The sequence below is a fragment of the Callospermophilus lateralis genome, chromosome 2 (genome assembly GCF_048772815.1).
Source record: "Callospermophilus lateralis isolate mCalLat2 chromosome 2, mCalLat2.hap1, whole genome shotgun sequence".
In the NCBI taxonomy this organism is placed as follows: domain Eukaryota; kingdom Metazoa; phylum Chordata; class Mammalia; order Rodentia; family Sciuridae; genus Callospermophilus; species Callospermophilus lateralis.
Genome location: NC_135306.1, coordinates 137,171,481 through 137,188,987, shown reverse-complemented (window position 1 = coordinate 137,188,987; position 17,507 = coordinate 137,171,481). Strand labels below are relative to the sequence as shown.

The 17,507-nt window shown below is 37.2% G+C and overlaps 1 protein-coding gene across 1 annotated transcript in view; it reads right to left on the bottom strand.

The window, feature by feature from the left end:
• Positions 1-7,405: 7,405 nt before the first annotated feature.
• Positions 7,406-17,507, bottom strand: part of Ctsc (cathepsin C) — a 36,407-nt gene continuing 26,305 nt past the window's right edge. The window contains exons 5-7 of the mRNA XM_076846534.2: positions 15,471-15,586; positions 9,620-9,751; positions 7,406-8,284 (exon numbers count right to left, since the gene is read on the bottom strand). Of these exons, the coding sequence (XP_076702649.1) occupies positions 7,782-8,284; positions 9,620-9,751; positions 15,471-15,586 (751 nt within the window). The 3' untranslated portion in view covers positions 7,406-7,781. The remainder of the gene's footprint in view (positions 8,285-9,619; positions 9,752-15,470; positions 15,587-17,507) is intronic.

Below are 17,507 nucleotides of genomic sequence, written 5' to 3'. Positions count from 1 at the left end.
CACCTCACTGGTACAGTTGCCTGAATCCCACCTGCTAGGCCTTTTCAATGGCTCCTCTCTATCTATAACTGAAAGAAAACTAACAAATCAGCATTTTCAGGTGACTACTGGTTGAGAGAAAAATGATCTGTATATACATAAATTTACTGCACTTGGGCTTGTAAGTTTCCATGAGTCTGCTGACATTCTATGCAAAATGTAGGAGAAGCAAGTGCATTTTTTCTTGGGGAAGAATCTATAGTTTTCATCAGTCTCAAAAGGGCCCATGACAGCAGGAGCAAAGGATCAATGGCTTAAACAAATGTTCTTTTTAAATGAAAATATTACAATCTTATTTCTTGTTCTTATCTTGATCAGAGTTTTGTTGAGCTGAATAGTATGCTCATCTTCTATAAAAGAATTTTCTCTCATACATAGGCCTTATCCCTATTCCTTCCCATTTGCTTCCTCCACTAGTTTTTTCATTTTTTGAGGATTCATTGTAATTTCTGGTTTACTAATAAGTCCCATTATTATAAACCATAGCTGTGCATTTAAAAAATGTTATGTCTTAAAACCATGTCAGTGGATTCCTATTGGGTGGAGGCTATTGCAGAATGGGCTTGGGTGTCATCTTGAAACCAAGGGATACAGGATGAACCTGTGTCTTCTTTCTTTGCTTTTACCTTCCCCACCCCCTTGGACTTACATGGCTTTGCTACCTTTGAGTTTTCAAAGTTCAGCTCAAATTCCATAATCTTCTTTGGAAACCTCTAGGATAACTTTTAAGCCTCAAGTTTCTCTCTGTTCTCCAAAGCCCATAACATTGATTATGGGAAAGAGTGCGAGGGAGTTAACATGCTAGAGACCAAACGTTTTTCCACCTCGGTATTATTGCTATTTTGGTTAGATAATTCTTCATGTGGAGAACTATCCTGTACACTGTAGAATGCTTAGCTGTGTACCTGCCCTTGTAACCATAAGCTCAGTCCTTGTCCCCAATGCCAATTTAATAATGAGGGCACGGTTTTGAGAAAAAAGAAAAAAGATTTATTGCTTTGCTAGCAAAGGAGAAACACTGGAGACTCCTGTCCCAAAGGATGTGACTCTCTCCATCAGGGACAGGGTTTTAAAGGAACTCTTCAAGAGTTACCTTCCAGGTGTGATCTGGTAAGGGTTCCCAGGGCACCCTGTTGGCTTGTTAGGATTCACTTGTTAATTTGGGAGATATTCACTTCCCAGATCCTCAGCAGGCATCTCCCTCTAGTAGTGGGTATGTTCAAGGGCAATTAAGGAGGGGAAGAAAAGAAAACACTGTCTTTCAAATCTTGTTAGGGAAGGAGACAGGGGAGAAGAGGGAGAGAGGGGGAAAAAATGTTCTTTTAAAAATTAAGCCTTAGAGCAATGAGGGCTGTATTCAGAAGATGAAGAGACTACTACACGGGGTCTCTACCGCCTAGATGTGGTATCACATTTCCCTCTCCCCAAGTGTGACAACCACAAACGTCTGTGACCAAAAACCCCCTGAGGAACAAAACTGCCCCTAGATGAGAACCACTGTTCAGGAGTGAACTCCATGTGTTAAGTAATATGTGAGAATCTGTACAGAATTTACTTCATGGTCACAACCTATTTTCCTACCATTATTTTGCTTCAATTCAGTTTACTCATTATTTTTTTAGCTTATTTTACATTCATCTCTACCGTTGTAGAGCACTTTAAACCTGTTTTTAAAAGGAGGTGTGTTACACATAAACACTAATTGCTTCTTTAACTCTGCTAAAGCCAGCTATTAGCATTGCCTTTTAATAGACAAGGACACTCACAACTAGAACTCTTTCTTCAATAACTGAACAAAGCTCAAATAACAAACACTGGAGGAGCAAAGACTCACAATAAGGACTGATTACAAAGCCCATAATATTTTGTTTTCATGGCACAATGCTATCTTGTTTATATTTTTTTCCATAGACTCATCCTTTGGACTCAATTGAATTTTAGCCTGCAGAGCTAGGATTGTGTCTGCTTCTATTGGGAATAGTGTCCCTTGCTTAGGATGGCACAGGAATAGTCAACCTAAAAGGAAAACAGGGCTTTTATTTTAGCTTTCCAGAAACCCTGTAAAAGGGAATAGGGGTATAAAAATCTCATACTGAAAGCGTTCATTTTCTACCACTTATCTTAAACTACACTGAAACTATTCAATGCTTTTGAAGGTTAAGAAAATACATTACAGAAAATAAATAATCTCAATGATTACTTTAATGCACAGCCTTAGCTTCCTGGCATTTCCCTCATCTCCTCAGGGGAAGGCTATTTCTCCAACTTATTTCTTTTCAATTGATTGTTGGGATTTCAATCTCTTTAGACCTTTTGCATTAGAGAAAGGAACAGGTCTGCTACTGTTTCTCAATTTGGAATCTGAAGTTTATCACACTCTTTCCCCATTTACCTACATATAGAATTGAATTTCAAAAAAAAAAAAAAACAAATTGTCTTTTAGGGCATAAAGTTCAAAAGCAAAGTATTGCATCAACATCACAGCCTCAAAGTTAGAAAAAGAGAGGTTGAATTTGTTATTTCTACTTGCGTTTAAGAGGCTTTGCAAAAAAAAAAATGGATCTTGATAAATAAAATTCTGAAAAATAATACTGACAAAAGGCTATGTTGAGTTTTTCTGAACAGAAGGGAGTTCATCTTCTATGATTTTTGTTTATCGCCATCATGAAGATATAGTATGGCATGACCAGTCTGCTGAAATTTCAATTATTTTATAACCCAGAAAGTTTTTGACAAATGTGCACTTTCAATCAGAATTTCAATTCAGAGAGGACAACATATTACAGCTAATATTTCATTAGGCTCTGTGGCTAACTAACCCACCTCCAACACAAAATTTCAGGTTCCTCCACTTTCCATCAGAGCAGAAGATTCTGATATCTCTTTTTTGTTTGTTTTGGTACCAGGAATTGAACCCAGGAGCGCTTAACCACTGAGCCACACCCTCAGCCCTATTTTGTATTTTATTTAGAGTCAGGGTCTTGCTGACTTGTTTAGGGCCTTGCTAAATTGCTGAGGCTGTGTTTGAACTTGCAATCCTGCCTCAGCCTCCTGAGCCTCTGAAATTAGAGGCGTGCCCCACAAACTCCAGCTAGGTTGTACTATCTCTAAAGCTCAATTTCCATCAGGAAGTTCTGATTGCAAAACAGAAGTAAGCCTTTATTTCAGAGTTATAAATATGAACATATTTAGAGGAAAACTATTAACTAGAAGCTTCTAAACCACCACACATAGATTGAGTGCACACAGAGCACCACCCCCCCAAGAGCAGAAAAGGATTTCTTAGGGCTGGAAAGGATCTTATAAATGATTTTATAGAACAAGAAGAGATTGTTTGTCTCATAACATTTAGATTTCTTTCTCCATTTTTTTCTTAATTGGGAGGCAGTAGGTACGGTAGAGAGTTCTGGACAGATTGAGGTTCTAGATTTATCTTTATTAGCTGTAATTTCAGGCACGTTACTTCAAAAACCATAAACAGGCCCAGTTTTTATGGCATAGTTGGACTAGAAAACCTTCTGCACCAATGTTACATGGCCATATTAAACCTGTTTAGAGTATGAGTAGGAAAATCACATTGTTAAAATCTTAGATCAGCCTTAGCTTTGTTTACTTCAATGTTGCAGTAACTCTTCTCTGGTGGGAATTCCTTACCAAAGCTCCTTCACTTTTCAAATTCATTGTTCTCTCCCCACACGCAGCAACAGAAGCAATGCTGGTGGGTATGTGTGTGTGTGGGGGGGTGAAAACTTCTGTACCAAAGGAGGGGGGACCTAAATCAAAAGCTGCTGTCACGTATAACAAATTAGAACGAATTAATTAATTATTATTATTATTTTTTTAAAAAAAGCATCTCCCTAATTCAAAAATTTTGAAGGTTTCTGTGTGTGGGTTTCCTTAGGTCAGTGTTCCTTTGTGGATTCTTTACTTTGATTAAAAAAAAAATCTCATAAGCCCTCTCATAGCTCAGAGTAAGGTAGAATTTTATTTATAGAAGACTTCATAACTGCTTCTCCGTAGCAAAAGATTATTGACAATTTGAATTCAGAAAAATAATGAATTGAGTAGTAACTAATATTTACACACTCCCTACGATGTGCCAAGTAGTGTCCTACCTACTTTGCATATATGAATGCATTTGATCCTCAGAGAACTCTGAAGTGGTAACTTGGGTCCCTTAATATCCAACTCCCGTTCAGTTCATGAGTTCAGTGGTTAGAGGTCAAACAGAATTCAGAGAATGAAGTTGGATGGCCAGGAAAACTGTAGTATCTTAATCTACTTTAGTTCTCCTACTTGGGATGGTGAAAGATATGAGGTTAAATGACAAGTAATGTCATTTTAAAATGCAAATGTAATCCATTGGGTTCCCCTGCTGCAAATAAGAAGAGCTGAAAGGAGGGATAATTCACATTAAGTTATCTATCTATACAATTATCTCCATTTTACAGAAGAAGATGCGTTAGGGAAGCTGCCCAAGATTTCAGAATTCTGTCAGAACCAGAAATCTTTTATGCAAGCACTATGGCCCCAGAGTCAATAAAATGCTCTGCTGTGTCATCAGCGCCTCTACTCCTGTAGACTTTCTTTTTTAAAAAATTTCCTGTAGACTTTCTGAGAAAGTCTTTGAGAAGGTTAGCCAGAGGACTTATGCTATTTTTCCCAGAGTTCAATTTTTCATCAAACTCTGATTATATAATCCACTAGCACCAATATAAGCACATTTTAGATAATGAAACTTGCTTTTTATACCAATTAACAGTCTAATGGCATGACTTATGAAACCATGCTATTTCATTTAGAAACTATCTTTAATGAATTCCACCACAAGTGGGCAGAAACAAGGGATCTGTTTTATAGGAAAAGCTGTCTCCCACTGCAAAATAATCCAGACTGAAATGTAGTATAACTTGAAATCTTGCCTCTCCTGTGATTCTCTTGCAATCTCTGAAAACTCAGGACCCCTTCAAACCATTGCTTGTTCTCAATTAATCATGCTTGTAAAAGTTGGTTCCCATAGTTGGTTAGGCTCACACCTATATTTGGCCTCCCGATATTTTCTATGGTATGTAGAGCTTGATGCCAGCAATGATTTTCCTTAAGACCAGAGTTAGGGCCCTCACAAAATCATGCAACAGCACAGGTACTCTATATCTTCATAAGTTGCTCTGACAAATGTTGGCTAACTGCTATCCAGTAACCACACAAAAAGGTCATGCTTACATGCTAAACTAAATCTTGTCTGTTAAGCTGATATGTAGTATCTTTATAAATTTTAGTGAAAAATAAATTCATACTTTGACTTCAAAATCTGTTTAAACTTTTATATAGCAAAAGCTTAACATAGGACCAAAATTACGTTCATTCAATACTAATAGTAACAAAGAAAACTATCTTGTAGGAGGTCTTCTGGTTGATAAGGTATGGGCTATTCCTGTCAATCAATGTCTGCACATGTGGTTGGTGCTAGAAGGCCTCCCCCGCAAAAAAAAAAAACACACCATAAACATGATACATACTCCTAGGGACTCATTTCAATTCAAAGGTAGTAAAAATGTCACTTGAATAAATTGCCACACACACACACACACACACACACACACACACAAAATCAGGTTTAAGACAAAACGGAGACAATGTCAAGGAGGAATTTTTCAAGCATGCATATTCTTGGTAATTCCATATCCTTGGTAATGATACATATTCTGGTAAAAAGTGCTCTAAGGTGCTCCAGGATAACCACATCTAGTTTTAATCATAACTCCATCACTTACCAGCTATATTGCTTGAGATGAGTCACTTGCCCTTTCACTAAGCTGCAGTCTATCTATTTGAAGAGGAGATCAGATTGTATGATCTTCACAGTCCCTTAGAACTCCTAAAAGCTTCTTTCTGGTTCTGGATTATGTTTTCAAGCTCTAACTAATTTGCCTGTCACATTATATCTTTTTTTAATTTTTATTTTTTTAAATTTCTTTTTAATAATACATGATGGTACAGTATATTTTGAAGTATTTATTCAAACATGGAGTATATCATATTCTAATTAGGATCCCAGTCTTGTAGTTGTACATGGAAAAGTTAAGAGATTCATTCCACCATCTTTCTTATTCCTGTACCCCACTCCCTTCTCTTCATTCCCATTTGTGTAATCTATTAAACTTCTATTTTCCCCTCCCACAGCCCTTGTGTGTTAGCATCCTTATATCAAAGAGAGAACATTTGATCTTTGTTTTTTTGGGATTGGCTTATTTCATGATATTAGCATGATAGTATCCAGATCCATCCATTTTCCAGCAAATGTCATAAAAGCATTCTTTTTTCCATTGTATGTATATGCCACATTTTTTTATCCATTCATCTGTTTAAGGACACCTATGTTGGTTCCATAGCTTATCTATTGTGAATTGAGCTGCAATAAACAGTGATGTGGCTGTATCTCTATGGTATGCTGTTTTTGAGTTCTTTGGGTATAAACCAAGGAGTGGGATTACTGGGTCAAATGATGGTTCCATTCCAAGTTTTTCTGAGGAATTTCCATACTGCTTTCCAGAGTGGTTACACCAATTTGTAGTCCCAACAGCAATATATGAGTGTACACTTTTCCTTCTCTATGCTAAGTAAACACCTACTGGATCATGTGAGCTGTCACATTATTTCTAATAGCTGTCGAATGTTTACTTAGCATCGAGGTTTCATGCCATTGTAAAATATCCCTTGGAGGCCTCAAAGAGTCATCCATATCTGAACTTCTAATATTACACTCATTCAGCTGGACTCAGTGGCACATGCCTGTAATCCCAGTGGCTCTGAGGGGAAAATGAGACAGAAGGATTGTAAGCTCAAAACCAGCCTCAGCCAATGTGAGACGCTAAGTAACTTAGGGAGACCTGTCTCTAAATACAATACAAAATAGGGCTAGAGATGTGGCTCAGTAGTTGAGTGTCCTTGAGTTCAATCCCCAGTACCAAAAAAAAAAAAAAAAAAAAAAAAAAAAATTATACTCATTCAGGTATTAGTATTCACTAGTGAAGTTTAACCAATACTTCCAAATGTAAGATACATACCATAAGAAATAGTTTAAACAATATACAGATTGTATCAAAGCTCCTTTTTTTTCACTAATTGTCTCTGGCTTATCAAATATTCAGGGATGATCTTTGGGTTCATTAGGCATTAACTGAATATATCCCTTGTCATAAAGGTTCAAAGATTTTTTTCCAAATTGAAATACTCTCAAATTGTTTCCTTCCAGAAGATGTACTTCTGTAGAAGACATAAGTGAATCTAGCTGAAGGAATCAATGGCAAAAATTCTCTTAAACACACACAGACATTCTATAAAACACATCATGTGAACAATTACAAAAAACTGTAAACAATTTTAATAATCATTGCCATATTTTCTTGTGATTTGTACAATTTAAAATTGATATACTTTCACATCAATTTTTTAAAATATAACATTTGCTTGAATCAGAAATCATGAACAAAACCCATTACTTGACAGCTTAACCATCACTAACAAAAATGTTATTTAACTTAGAAAAAAGCAGGTCAGGGATTGGCAGGAAGATACATAAAAATTAAGGGTGGTTTTGATTTTAAAGGCAAAAATCTTCATAGAAATTTTTTGGGACTTATAAGTTTCTCCAATTGCTATTGTAAAAGTCTCAAGTATGTGAATCACTCAACTCCTTTTACCACTGGTAGGGACCCATTTGAAACAGTGGGAGGTACACTCTACCATTTAGGAATAGGTGTGGCTGCCATTGCTATGCTTTCAATCGCACACTCGTCAGTTCCTCTGCGGATCCTGAAGTAGCCACTCTCACCCCAGTTGGAGCCCCAGCTATTTTTCACAATCCAGTAATCTACCCCAGTGGCCAAGTCAGTGCCATAGCCCACGAGCAGGACAGCGTGATTTGTCAACTCAAAGGGGTTAAAAGGGTCTCTCAGCCCAGTGTGGTGATAGATCCCACTGTGGTAGTGCAGGAAATCATCATGCACTTCAAAAGCAACAGCCATGGGCCCCCGATGGACCAGCTCAAGCTTCATCAGGGCTTCATTGCAGCCCCCGTAGAAACCTCCCACATAGTAGTACTCAGAAGAGTAGTAACGAAAGCAGTCCTTCTTCACTGTGCAAGGAGAATCGGTGCCTGTGTAGGGGAAACAGGCCTCTTCCACCAGCCCAAAGTCTTGGGCATACTTTCCCGCGATGAGGTAAGGGAAACCACCTTCACAGCCTGAGGATTAATAATATGGATGGCTTATTAGAAAAGGGCACAGTAGATATTGTGACTTCATATATGCTTCTTCTCTGCTCTGTTATTCTTCGTGTATGTTTCTTCTTTTCTTATCCTTCATTCATGCTCTTATCTTACATGTCACTTCATGCATCCTCCTGTTTTGCCTTCTACCTGACTATCCTTTCACCCACCAACTTAACAGATGCTAATTTAGCACCATCATGGAAGGTAACTATAGCACTGTGGTTAAGTGAGAAGACTCTAAAGCCTGTGTATATAAACATATAAGCCTATGTATATACCTACGTAGGTATAAACACAAAGCTATGGTAAGAATTTAATTTCTCTGACCCTCTGTAAAATATGAATATTAATAGTACCAAGGATTAAGTTAATTACTTTATGCATATACAACAAAAGTCAGTGATCACTGTCTCTGCTAAAGAGCTAGATATACACACCTTGGCTCCTCCACAGGTAAGTATTCCCTGGAAACCTCCTGTCAAGGACTTCTCCCACATTCCTCTGATTACTGGCTATGAAACACACCCATAATCCTATACCTTTCATCAACATTCTTCTCATCATTATAATTATTTAATTTCTATTTCTCTCACTTAATTGTAAGCTTCATGTGGGTAAAGACTGCCTTTATATATCACAGCCCACAAGCATTACAGCCACAGTGTTGGTATTTAGTAATTATTTCAGAAAGAATGAAAGGCTCACTGACAAGTAATCATTCACCAGCAGTTCCAGTGGAACTGGAAACAGGGAAACCTTCCAGTGGTCAGTATGGGGCTGACAGAGGAAAACTTTGAAATGGTAACAGTTTTCTCAGAATCAGTTGCAGCTGGGTTTCTTAGACATTATATGTGTCCTGTTCTGGAAGCCTAAGTACTAAATTTAAAAATTCTCCTAGAATGAAACTAGTATTCATAGGTTTTAGTAGGAATTAAGTTTTGGAATGAGACCATGTTTGGAACCCAAACTTCAATGTTTTAAAGCTGTGTGACCCTCACAATATTATAAAACTTCTTTGTGCCTGTCCCCTATTTAGAAATAGGAACTATTCTTGCTTGTTCTCAAGCAGAGTTTTGAGCACAGTTAGATTCTGTATATAAGAGGCAGTGGTCACTCGATATATAGTAACTGTTGACATTTTGCTGCACAAGGCAGTAAATTCCATGAGAAACCATCCATTTGTGCAAGGCGAAATTTGTTCTGGGGTTTTGTGACACTCTATTACACCATCCTTTTGCCTGTGTCAGCGATGGCCAAATGCAAATAGGTAAGGAGCTCATAATATAGTGCCTGAAATACAACACTTACCTTGGGCATACTGGCTACAAGATACAACTTCCTGAGGACTCAAGATTGGGGTCTGAGAATTGTTGGTTAATATACGGATTCTTGCTTCTAACATACCCATAGAAGCAAATGAATAGCAGCTTCCACAAGATTCTGGAAATGGAAAATAAATATCTGTACAATCCAAGAGACATGTGAAGCATCACAAAGAATCATACAAAAATTGGACTGGATAAGATTCACTAATATGGTATCTATATTGAATGTTGTTACTGCTCCTAAGAGTCAGTACAATATAGAAGAGTCAAACAAGAAATATCACATCTGAAATGCATTTGACAGCATTCCTGATAATGAAGAAAGAATTTATGTCCACAACATTCTAAGCCATCAGGCTGAGAGAGAGCTGTCGAAGGATACATATGAGCTAAGCTTTTAAATATCTCAAATGAAGTGGAATATTTATGCTCCCTTCAAAACTCTTGTTGATGAGATGGGGCTTTTGAAAGTTAATAGGTCATGAAACAGAGTCCTCATGAATGGGATTAGTGTCCTTTATAAAAGAGACCAACAGAGATAGCTTATCCCTCCTACTACATGAGGTTACAGAAAAGGAAGGCAGTCTAGAGGCAGCAGGTGGGCCCTCCCCAGATACCCAATCTGTGGCACTTACATCCTGGACTTCCCATGCTGGAGAACTGTGAAAAATGATTTTCTATTGTTTGTAAACTCAATGATACTTTGTTACAGCAACCTGAATAGACTACAAAAAGCAGCACTTTCCAAAGTACGTTGGATTCTAAGAATGACACCAGTGTGTGTATGTGTTGTAGAGAGCTTGATTTAACCTGAGTGGAGGAGAGAGAATACAAAAGCCCAAAAAAGAGTGCCTATTCTGTTGCATAAGGTAAGCACTGAGAAGGTGAAGTATAACTGCTATTTCAAGAAAAGGGAAAATGTTTTATTATAAGGGAATTTATATGAGCAATATTTCCTATGTTTCTCCAAACTATGTGAGTAAAAAAAATAAATACCTATAAGAAAGTATAGCATATATACAAAAAATTGGGACTTTTTACTTGTTACATTTTTTAAAGAAATGAGCACAAGATTTTAATATCACTTCTATCATGTGGCCTCTTTCACATCTGCCACTGACACAAAATCAACATGGTGATATGCTTGGCCCAAATCCAAGATAAATCCAGATCTACACAAGTGGCATGTTATTTCATTTATTAATATATTAGTTTAACCAAATTATCTGAATGATTTAAATGGTGAGCATTCCCTTATGAATATAAAATGAGATTTATGAACAATTATATAATTCAAATCATCTACATAAAGATAAGTCTCTTCAGTAAATCTGAATTTAGTAATTGCTTCTTTAGGGAGGAACGTATTGAAGAGTATTATACATTCAAATGTTTCCAGAGCCCCCGTTTTTCCTTTCTTGAAGCAATGATTACATCCCTCCTAGAGGCAAGGGAAACCTGGACACCACTCAGCCTCTAATATTCTAACTCTACTGGAGATAGTTACACTGTTTTCCTCAAAGTAAACCATGCATTTTCTTAAGTGGCCACAGGAAATGTTTTCTTTTTCTTGGTTCCAATGAAGGAAATTGATTCATGTTTGTAGAAAGAATGAGTTTAGGATAAACATGGAGAGATATATTTATATCCAAGAAATAAAGTGATATAGGGAAGTAGTCAAACTTTACTTACTTCTAAGCTGTGAGAGAGGCAGAGTCCTGGATTCTAATGTGAACCTCCTTTAAATAGTCCACGGTACTCCAGGGTCCTGGACCCAGTCCTATTAGCTACTATCATTTCTGATGTTTCCCAAAATTATTCTCCTAAAAAATCTCAGATTTATTTTTATTATATACTTTTCTTACTGTTGATGATCTTTAAATTATGAATGTTAGAAGAGAAACACTTGTAAAGGGGACTTGGAATTCCCCTACTGTACAAATGACTCACTTGATAATGTGTAAATGAGGCCCCCAAAGAAGCCAGGACCTGTTCGAGAACACACAGCTAACACAAGCGCCAAAGCCTTATGGTCCCCTAATGCAGGATTAGGGTCCCTTTCAGCTTGTAAACCTGTATGTACTTTAAAGCACTTTGAAATTCCTTTCCTTGTCACTAAATAGCCAATAAAAACTGAAATTAAACACTTTTTTTTTTTTGTTATTAAAATCAGCCAGATAGTACTATCCTTACAACGCCTCTTTCAAATGATAGAATGTCAAAGTACTAGATGGGTAAAATACAGACAAAGTCAGTGAGACACCAAAGGCTTACAAGAAAAAACACATCCCAAGAGAGTCTAGAAAGGGTCCCATTAGGGCCATCTACCTTCCTCAGTGCACATCAGCCATGAAAATAATCTCTCATTATGTGACATCGGGTATTATGGCAGGGACAGGCTGCAAGTCTCTCTAGGATGAGAGTGGAATCAAGGGCTTAGGTATGCCCTGTTAACAGAGCAATCACCTCCCTCAAGCTCGTGCCTTTCCCAGAAGAACAACAGCTGCCAAGGTAATTGGTGCCTGGCTTCAAAAGGCAAGGCTAAGCCAGGCGCGGTGGTGCATGCCTATAATCCCAGTGGCTGGGGAGGCTGAGACAGGAGGATCCTGAGTTCAAAGCCTGCCTCAGCAAGGGTGAGGTCCTAAGCAACTCAGTGAGACCCTGTCTCTAAATAAAAATACAGAATAGGTCTGGGGATGTGGCTCAGTGGTAGAGTGCCCCTAAGTTCAATCCTTGGTACCCCCACCCCCCCCAAAAAAAAAACAGGCAAGGCTAGTCTAGATTCTACAAGAAACATTCTATCTTAAGAAGACTCCAGGCAATGACAAATAAGAAGTGGCTTTGACTCACTCAGAGCTGTGCAATGACTTTATTTCCATAATCACAAAGAGATAATGGGTTTTTCATAAGGTATGTATTCTAATAGTGGAGTACACACTGAACCAGGAGGAAAAAGTGAGGATTCTTTCTTTTTAATTCTGGTAACAGGAATTGAACTCGGGGGGGTACTCAGTACTCAACCACCGAGTCACATCCCCTGCTCTATTTTGTATTTTATATAGAGACAGGGTCTCACTGACTTGCTTAGTGCCTCACAGTTGCTGAGACTGGCTTTGAAATCTTGATTCTCCCATCTCAGCCTCCCAAACTGCTGGGATTATAGACATGCACCACCGTGTCTGGCTTTTTTTTTTTTTTTTTGGTGTGTGTGTGTGTGTGTGTGTGTGTGTGTGTGTGTGTGTGGTGCTGGGCATATGAACCCAGGGCCTTATATACCAACTGAGCTATATCTCCAGCCCAAGGATTCTTTTTCCCCCTCCTCTTTTGCTTTGCCACTCATTAGCCATGTGATTCAGGGCAAGTCACCTGATCCTACAGCAATTTCTTTTTATCTTCTACCTAAGATGGATCAGGTAGTTAAGGCAGTTTAAGGTCCTGGCTATCCTATTCTAATAAACAGTCCTTAAAACTGGGACTTAAAGGACATGATTTTAAACTTAAGGATAATTGATGTGGCCAATGTGAGTCATACCTCTTCTCTCTTGAAGACACAATAATAAGTAAATGCAGCACAGCTGTAAGAACAAAGGAAGTCCATCTTGCCCAACTTCTTTAACTTCCCTTCTCTCTCATGCCTAAAGTGAATTTAGTTATAAAGTTCGTTTTGTTGTTTGTTTTAAAGTAAGGATGGAACCCAGGGTGCTTCTACCACAGCTACATCCCCAGTCCCCTACTTTTTTTTTTTTTTTTTTTTTTTTTTGAGATAGGGTCTCCCTAATTGCTTAGAGTTTCACTAAATTGCTGGGGCTGTCCTGGAACTTGCAATACACCTCCCTCAGACTCCTGAGTCACTGGCATTACAGATGTTATGTTATGGTGCCCAGCCAGAAATGACTTTTTCTAAAAGATGTCTTCAAGTATAAAGGTAAAACCTTATTTGTCTTACTAACGTTTCTTGTTTCTTTCATCTTGATTTACTCTCCAAGTAGATAAAAGTTGTGAATCCCCCTACTGTAGCTAATCCAGAATTTTGGGTTATTTCAAACACAGAAATTGTTAAAATTAGTGGAAACTTAATGAAGAACTTTTAAAGACATTATTTCCTCAAGTACTCTATGTACTAGTACAGATAAGGAATCAATTCAAAATCAATTAATCAAAGTTCTTTGTTTTAAAATTGCTGATTGTAGAAATCATATTTATAACATTCAAGGAATAGGGAGCACTGGAGACAATGATAGTTTGTCCAAATTACAAGAAAACCACCATCCAAGAATTTGCTTTAGAAAGTCAAATTTCTTTCCCAAATTTATTCCTATTATTACTTATCAATCATATTTTTGAGGATGAGGGGGAAATTAAACTTTTCCTTTCTATTCTCTCACTGAATTTTATAAATACTTCATTAAAGCGGTTATCACATTTTACCTTAAAGAGTTTTGCTTGCAAATCTTGCTGAACTGTAAGTCTCTAGGATAAGAGCTATGCCATATTAGTCTTTTTTTTTCCATATTAGTCTTTATTCCCTCTGCCATTATAAAAACTTCCTAACATACGTTAAATGTTTTTTCTATAAACAATAACAGATGCAATAATGTGCTACTGGTAGCTTACATTATGGAGAGCTAACCGTGTCCTAGGTTCTCAATAATCCAGTCCAAACATGATATGCAATAAATTACTTGCTTACTTCATTACAATAGGCATATAGAGGATTTGTTTGGTCATGCGGAAAGTTTTAATCCTCTCAATATCGACCTTTTATTTTTACTTTCCATTCCTTTATCAATTAGCTTCAAATTTCCTCATTTCCAATCCCACCTTTTCAAAGTTCTCTCCAGGAAACAGAGAAGGTAGAGAAGAAAAGATTTCAAGATCTATACTTTCCCTAGAGTTGGTGAGTCTTGGTGCCCACTGGCTGCTATTAGACCTGCTGAAAGCTGTATACACTCAGAATGAAACAGCGGGCTCCTCAACTTCCTCATGCTGAGGATACATGCCAGGAAAGCTGAACCTTTTTGAGATGACCCTCAAAAAGTTTTCTATTTTAGAACATTGAAGATTTTTAGATTAGGCATGTGCAAACTGTATGACACAAAAGATTCTCCAAATAACTGTTGGGTAAAACTTAGGTTAACAGAATGAATTGCTACCAAGTGAAGGTAAAGAAAGCTTACTAAATCAACTCATTGTATCAAATTTCTGGAAATAATTGATAGAATTCAATTACTGTGATACTTTTGACAATCCTGAGCTCTGCTTCCAGGCTTTGATTCAGGAAACTGGGTTTGTACTTACCGTCAGATACATATTCTGATATAAAATGAATTAAGGTTTTTAAATAGGTCAAAAAACTTTCCAAAATAAAATTCTAAAACCCCATCTTCTTGGCTCATACAGTAATTAAAGTCTAAATGATGGAGGATTGAAAAGACAGCTGACAAAGGATGACAGCAACCCCATGCATATAAGGAAGACCAATTTTAATTGTATATGATTCTTTATTTCCTCAGCAGACTTTTCTACTCAAAGGACAAACGAGTTGGATTACATGTCACTCTAGTCATTGCTATTTACTGGAACAATATGAGAAAGATACTGAAGAAATGTTGACCTCAGTTGCAAAGATTACCTATGACCAAAGTCTGCCATGGATACAAATGAAAAGAGTGAGAATTTATAGGCCACATTTTTAAACATTTCTTTACTAAAATAGATCACATTCTTTCCACCTCTATATCACCAAAACCTTAAGAGTCTGGTACATAGCAAATGTTCAAAGAATAGTTCAGAATAAATTAATGAAAACTCAGTTTTTGTTATTGTTTTTTTACCTTGGTTTCGAACAGGGCTAACAAAATTGATACCACGAACATTTCTCCAGTCCCAAGATGCTGGCAAATTTAAAATCTTTTGCTGTATTTCAACAGTCAGTGGGGCAGGTTTTGGCCTAAGATGAAAAGATATGAGACATCAACATACAGTTTTTCCTTTGAGGATGATTTTCTAAACTCTAATTCCATGATTTCAACTATTAATCTAGCTAGCATCTAGCTTCAGATTCAAAAAGCAATTGTCCCATGAGTGTTTCAGTGTATCTATTGCACAATGTGCCAATTATACAACTCAGTTTCATAAGTAGCTTTCAATAAACATTTCTTTTTCAGGATCTAGTTACTCTCTATTGTAAAATGATACCGGTTTCATATATCCCTGCAATGCTATTTTTAATACACCTAAAAAGCTGTGTTCTCATTTTCACTTTTGACAGTTTGACCAAGAAAGGAGATATAAGAAATTGAAGATGGCATACAAAGAGAGGTAGAGATAAAGACAGGACTAATTGGTTTTGACTCAGGAGATAGTGGTGTTACTAGTGGCATGGCTGTGAAAGAAGTTATCAAAGAAGGAAAAAGTCAAAGTATAAACAGTCTAGCTTTACAAGTGACAGATAAAACTGTTTTCTCATTATAGAACTATACATTATATGATATAGTTGGAAAGTCAGACATGCAAATGAAAGCTTCCTGGGCCTCTGAATGAAAACATATTTTTCTGGAAATGAGAAAATTATTCTACAAGCATCTCTATATTAGAGATTTAAGACAGATATATCCACTCATTCATATATGCTCACATGCGTTCTCTCTCTCTCTCTCTCTCTTTCTCTCTCTCTCTCTCTCTCTCTCTCTCTCACACACACACACACACACACACACACACACACACACACACACACAGCTGTTGCTCCAGACACAGACTTTCTGGAGTTTCCAAGTCAGCCAAATGCCATCATTGTTCCATGTCTTTGGGTTGTTGCTCCTTTTATCTAAAATCCCTGTTGAACACCACTTAAAACTCCTCTTAGAGTCTTCCTGTAACTTCTAAGTTTAAAAACTACTCAGCTCCCACCCACCAAAGTCCAAGGAAAATTCACTCTCTTCCCTCTATGTTTCTTCAACTCTTCTGTTGGGGCATTATTTTTACACGGGAGTAACATTCATTTTTCTGTTACTGTAAACCATTTGAATTTCTTACGTAATATGGTATTGTCATACCACTGTGTAATAACTTTTCAGCAACTGGATTTTAGTAGATCTACTTTAGTCAATGGCAAAGGCCCCTTCTGGACTACTTCATAGTCTCTGCACTTATTCCCCAGAGGTTCCCTCTCCACTCAGAGATGACATAGGACAAAATTGAAGTGAGATGGAACAAAGAAGAAAATACCAATAAATAATTTGAAAAGTCATAATAACCTTGACAATTTTATGGACCAGACAGAATATTCTATACAGAAATGTCAATTAATTAGTCATTAAAATATTTTCTTAGCCAGGAGATTAGTTGAAGGTCTATATAATATGGAAAAGAACATGAGGCAGTCTTAGGCAACATGAAAGACAATATTAAAAGATATGAAGCATACAGAAATTATTATAATGAGTATAATAAAGTTATAGTTAATATTGTAAATGCCCCAGGAATAACCAAGATATATATAAAAAGCTTTGTAGTACAATTTTACATACATGATGGAAGAAAACAAACCTGGGATATTTGATTTGAGATTTAGGAATAAAAATAGGATGCACAGTGGTGCATGCCTGTAATCCCAGCAGCTCAGGAGGCTGAGGCAAGAGGATCATAAGTTCAAAGTCAGCCTCAGCAAATTAGGGAGGCACTGAGCAACTCAGCAAAACCCTGTCTCTAATAAAATATGAAAAAGGGCTGGGGAGTAGCTTAGTGGTTAAGCACCCCTGGGTTCAATCCCCAGTACCAAACAATAGGGCACAAACAAATTTCAAAAGAAAATAAATTGTTTTTCAGTTTTTTTGGGGGGGGTTTTATTTCATTTACTGGATTTGTGG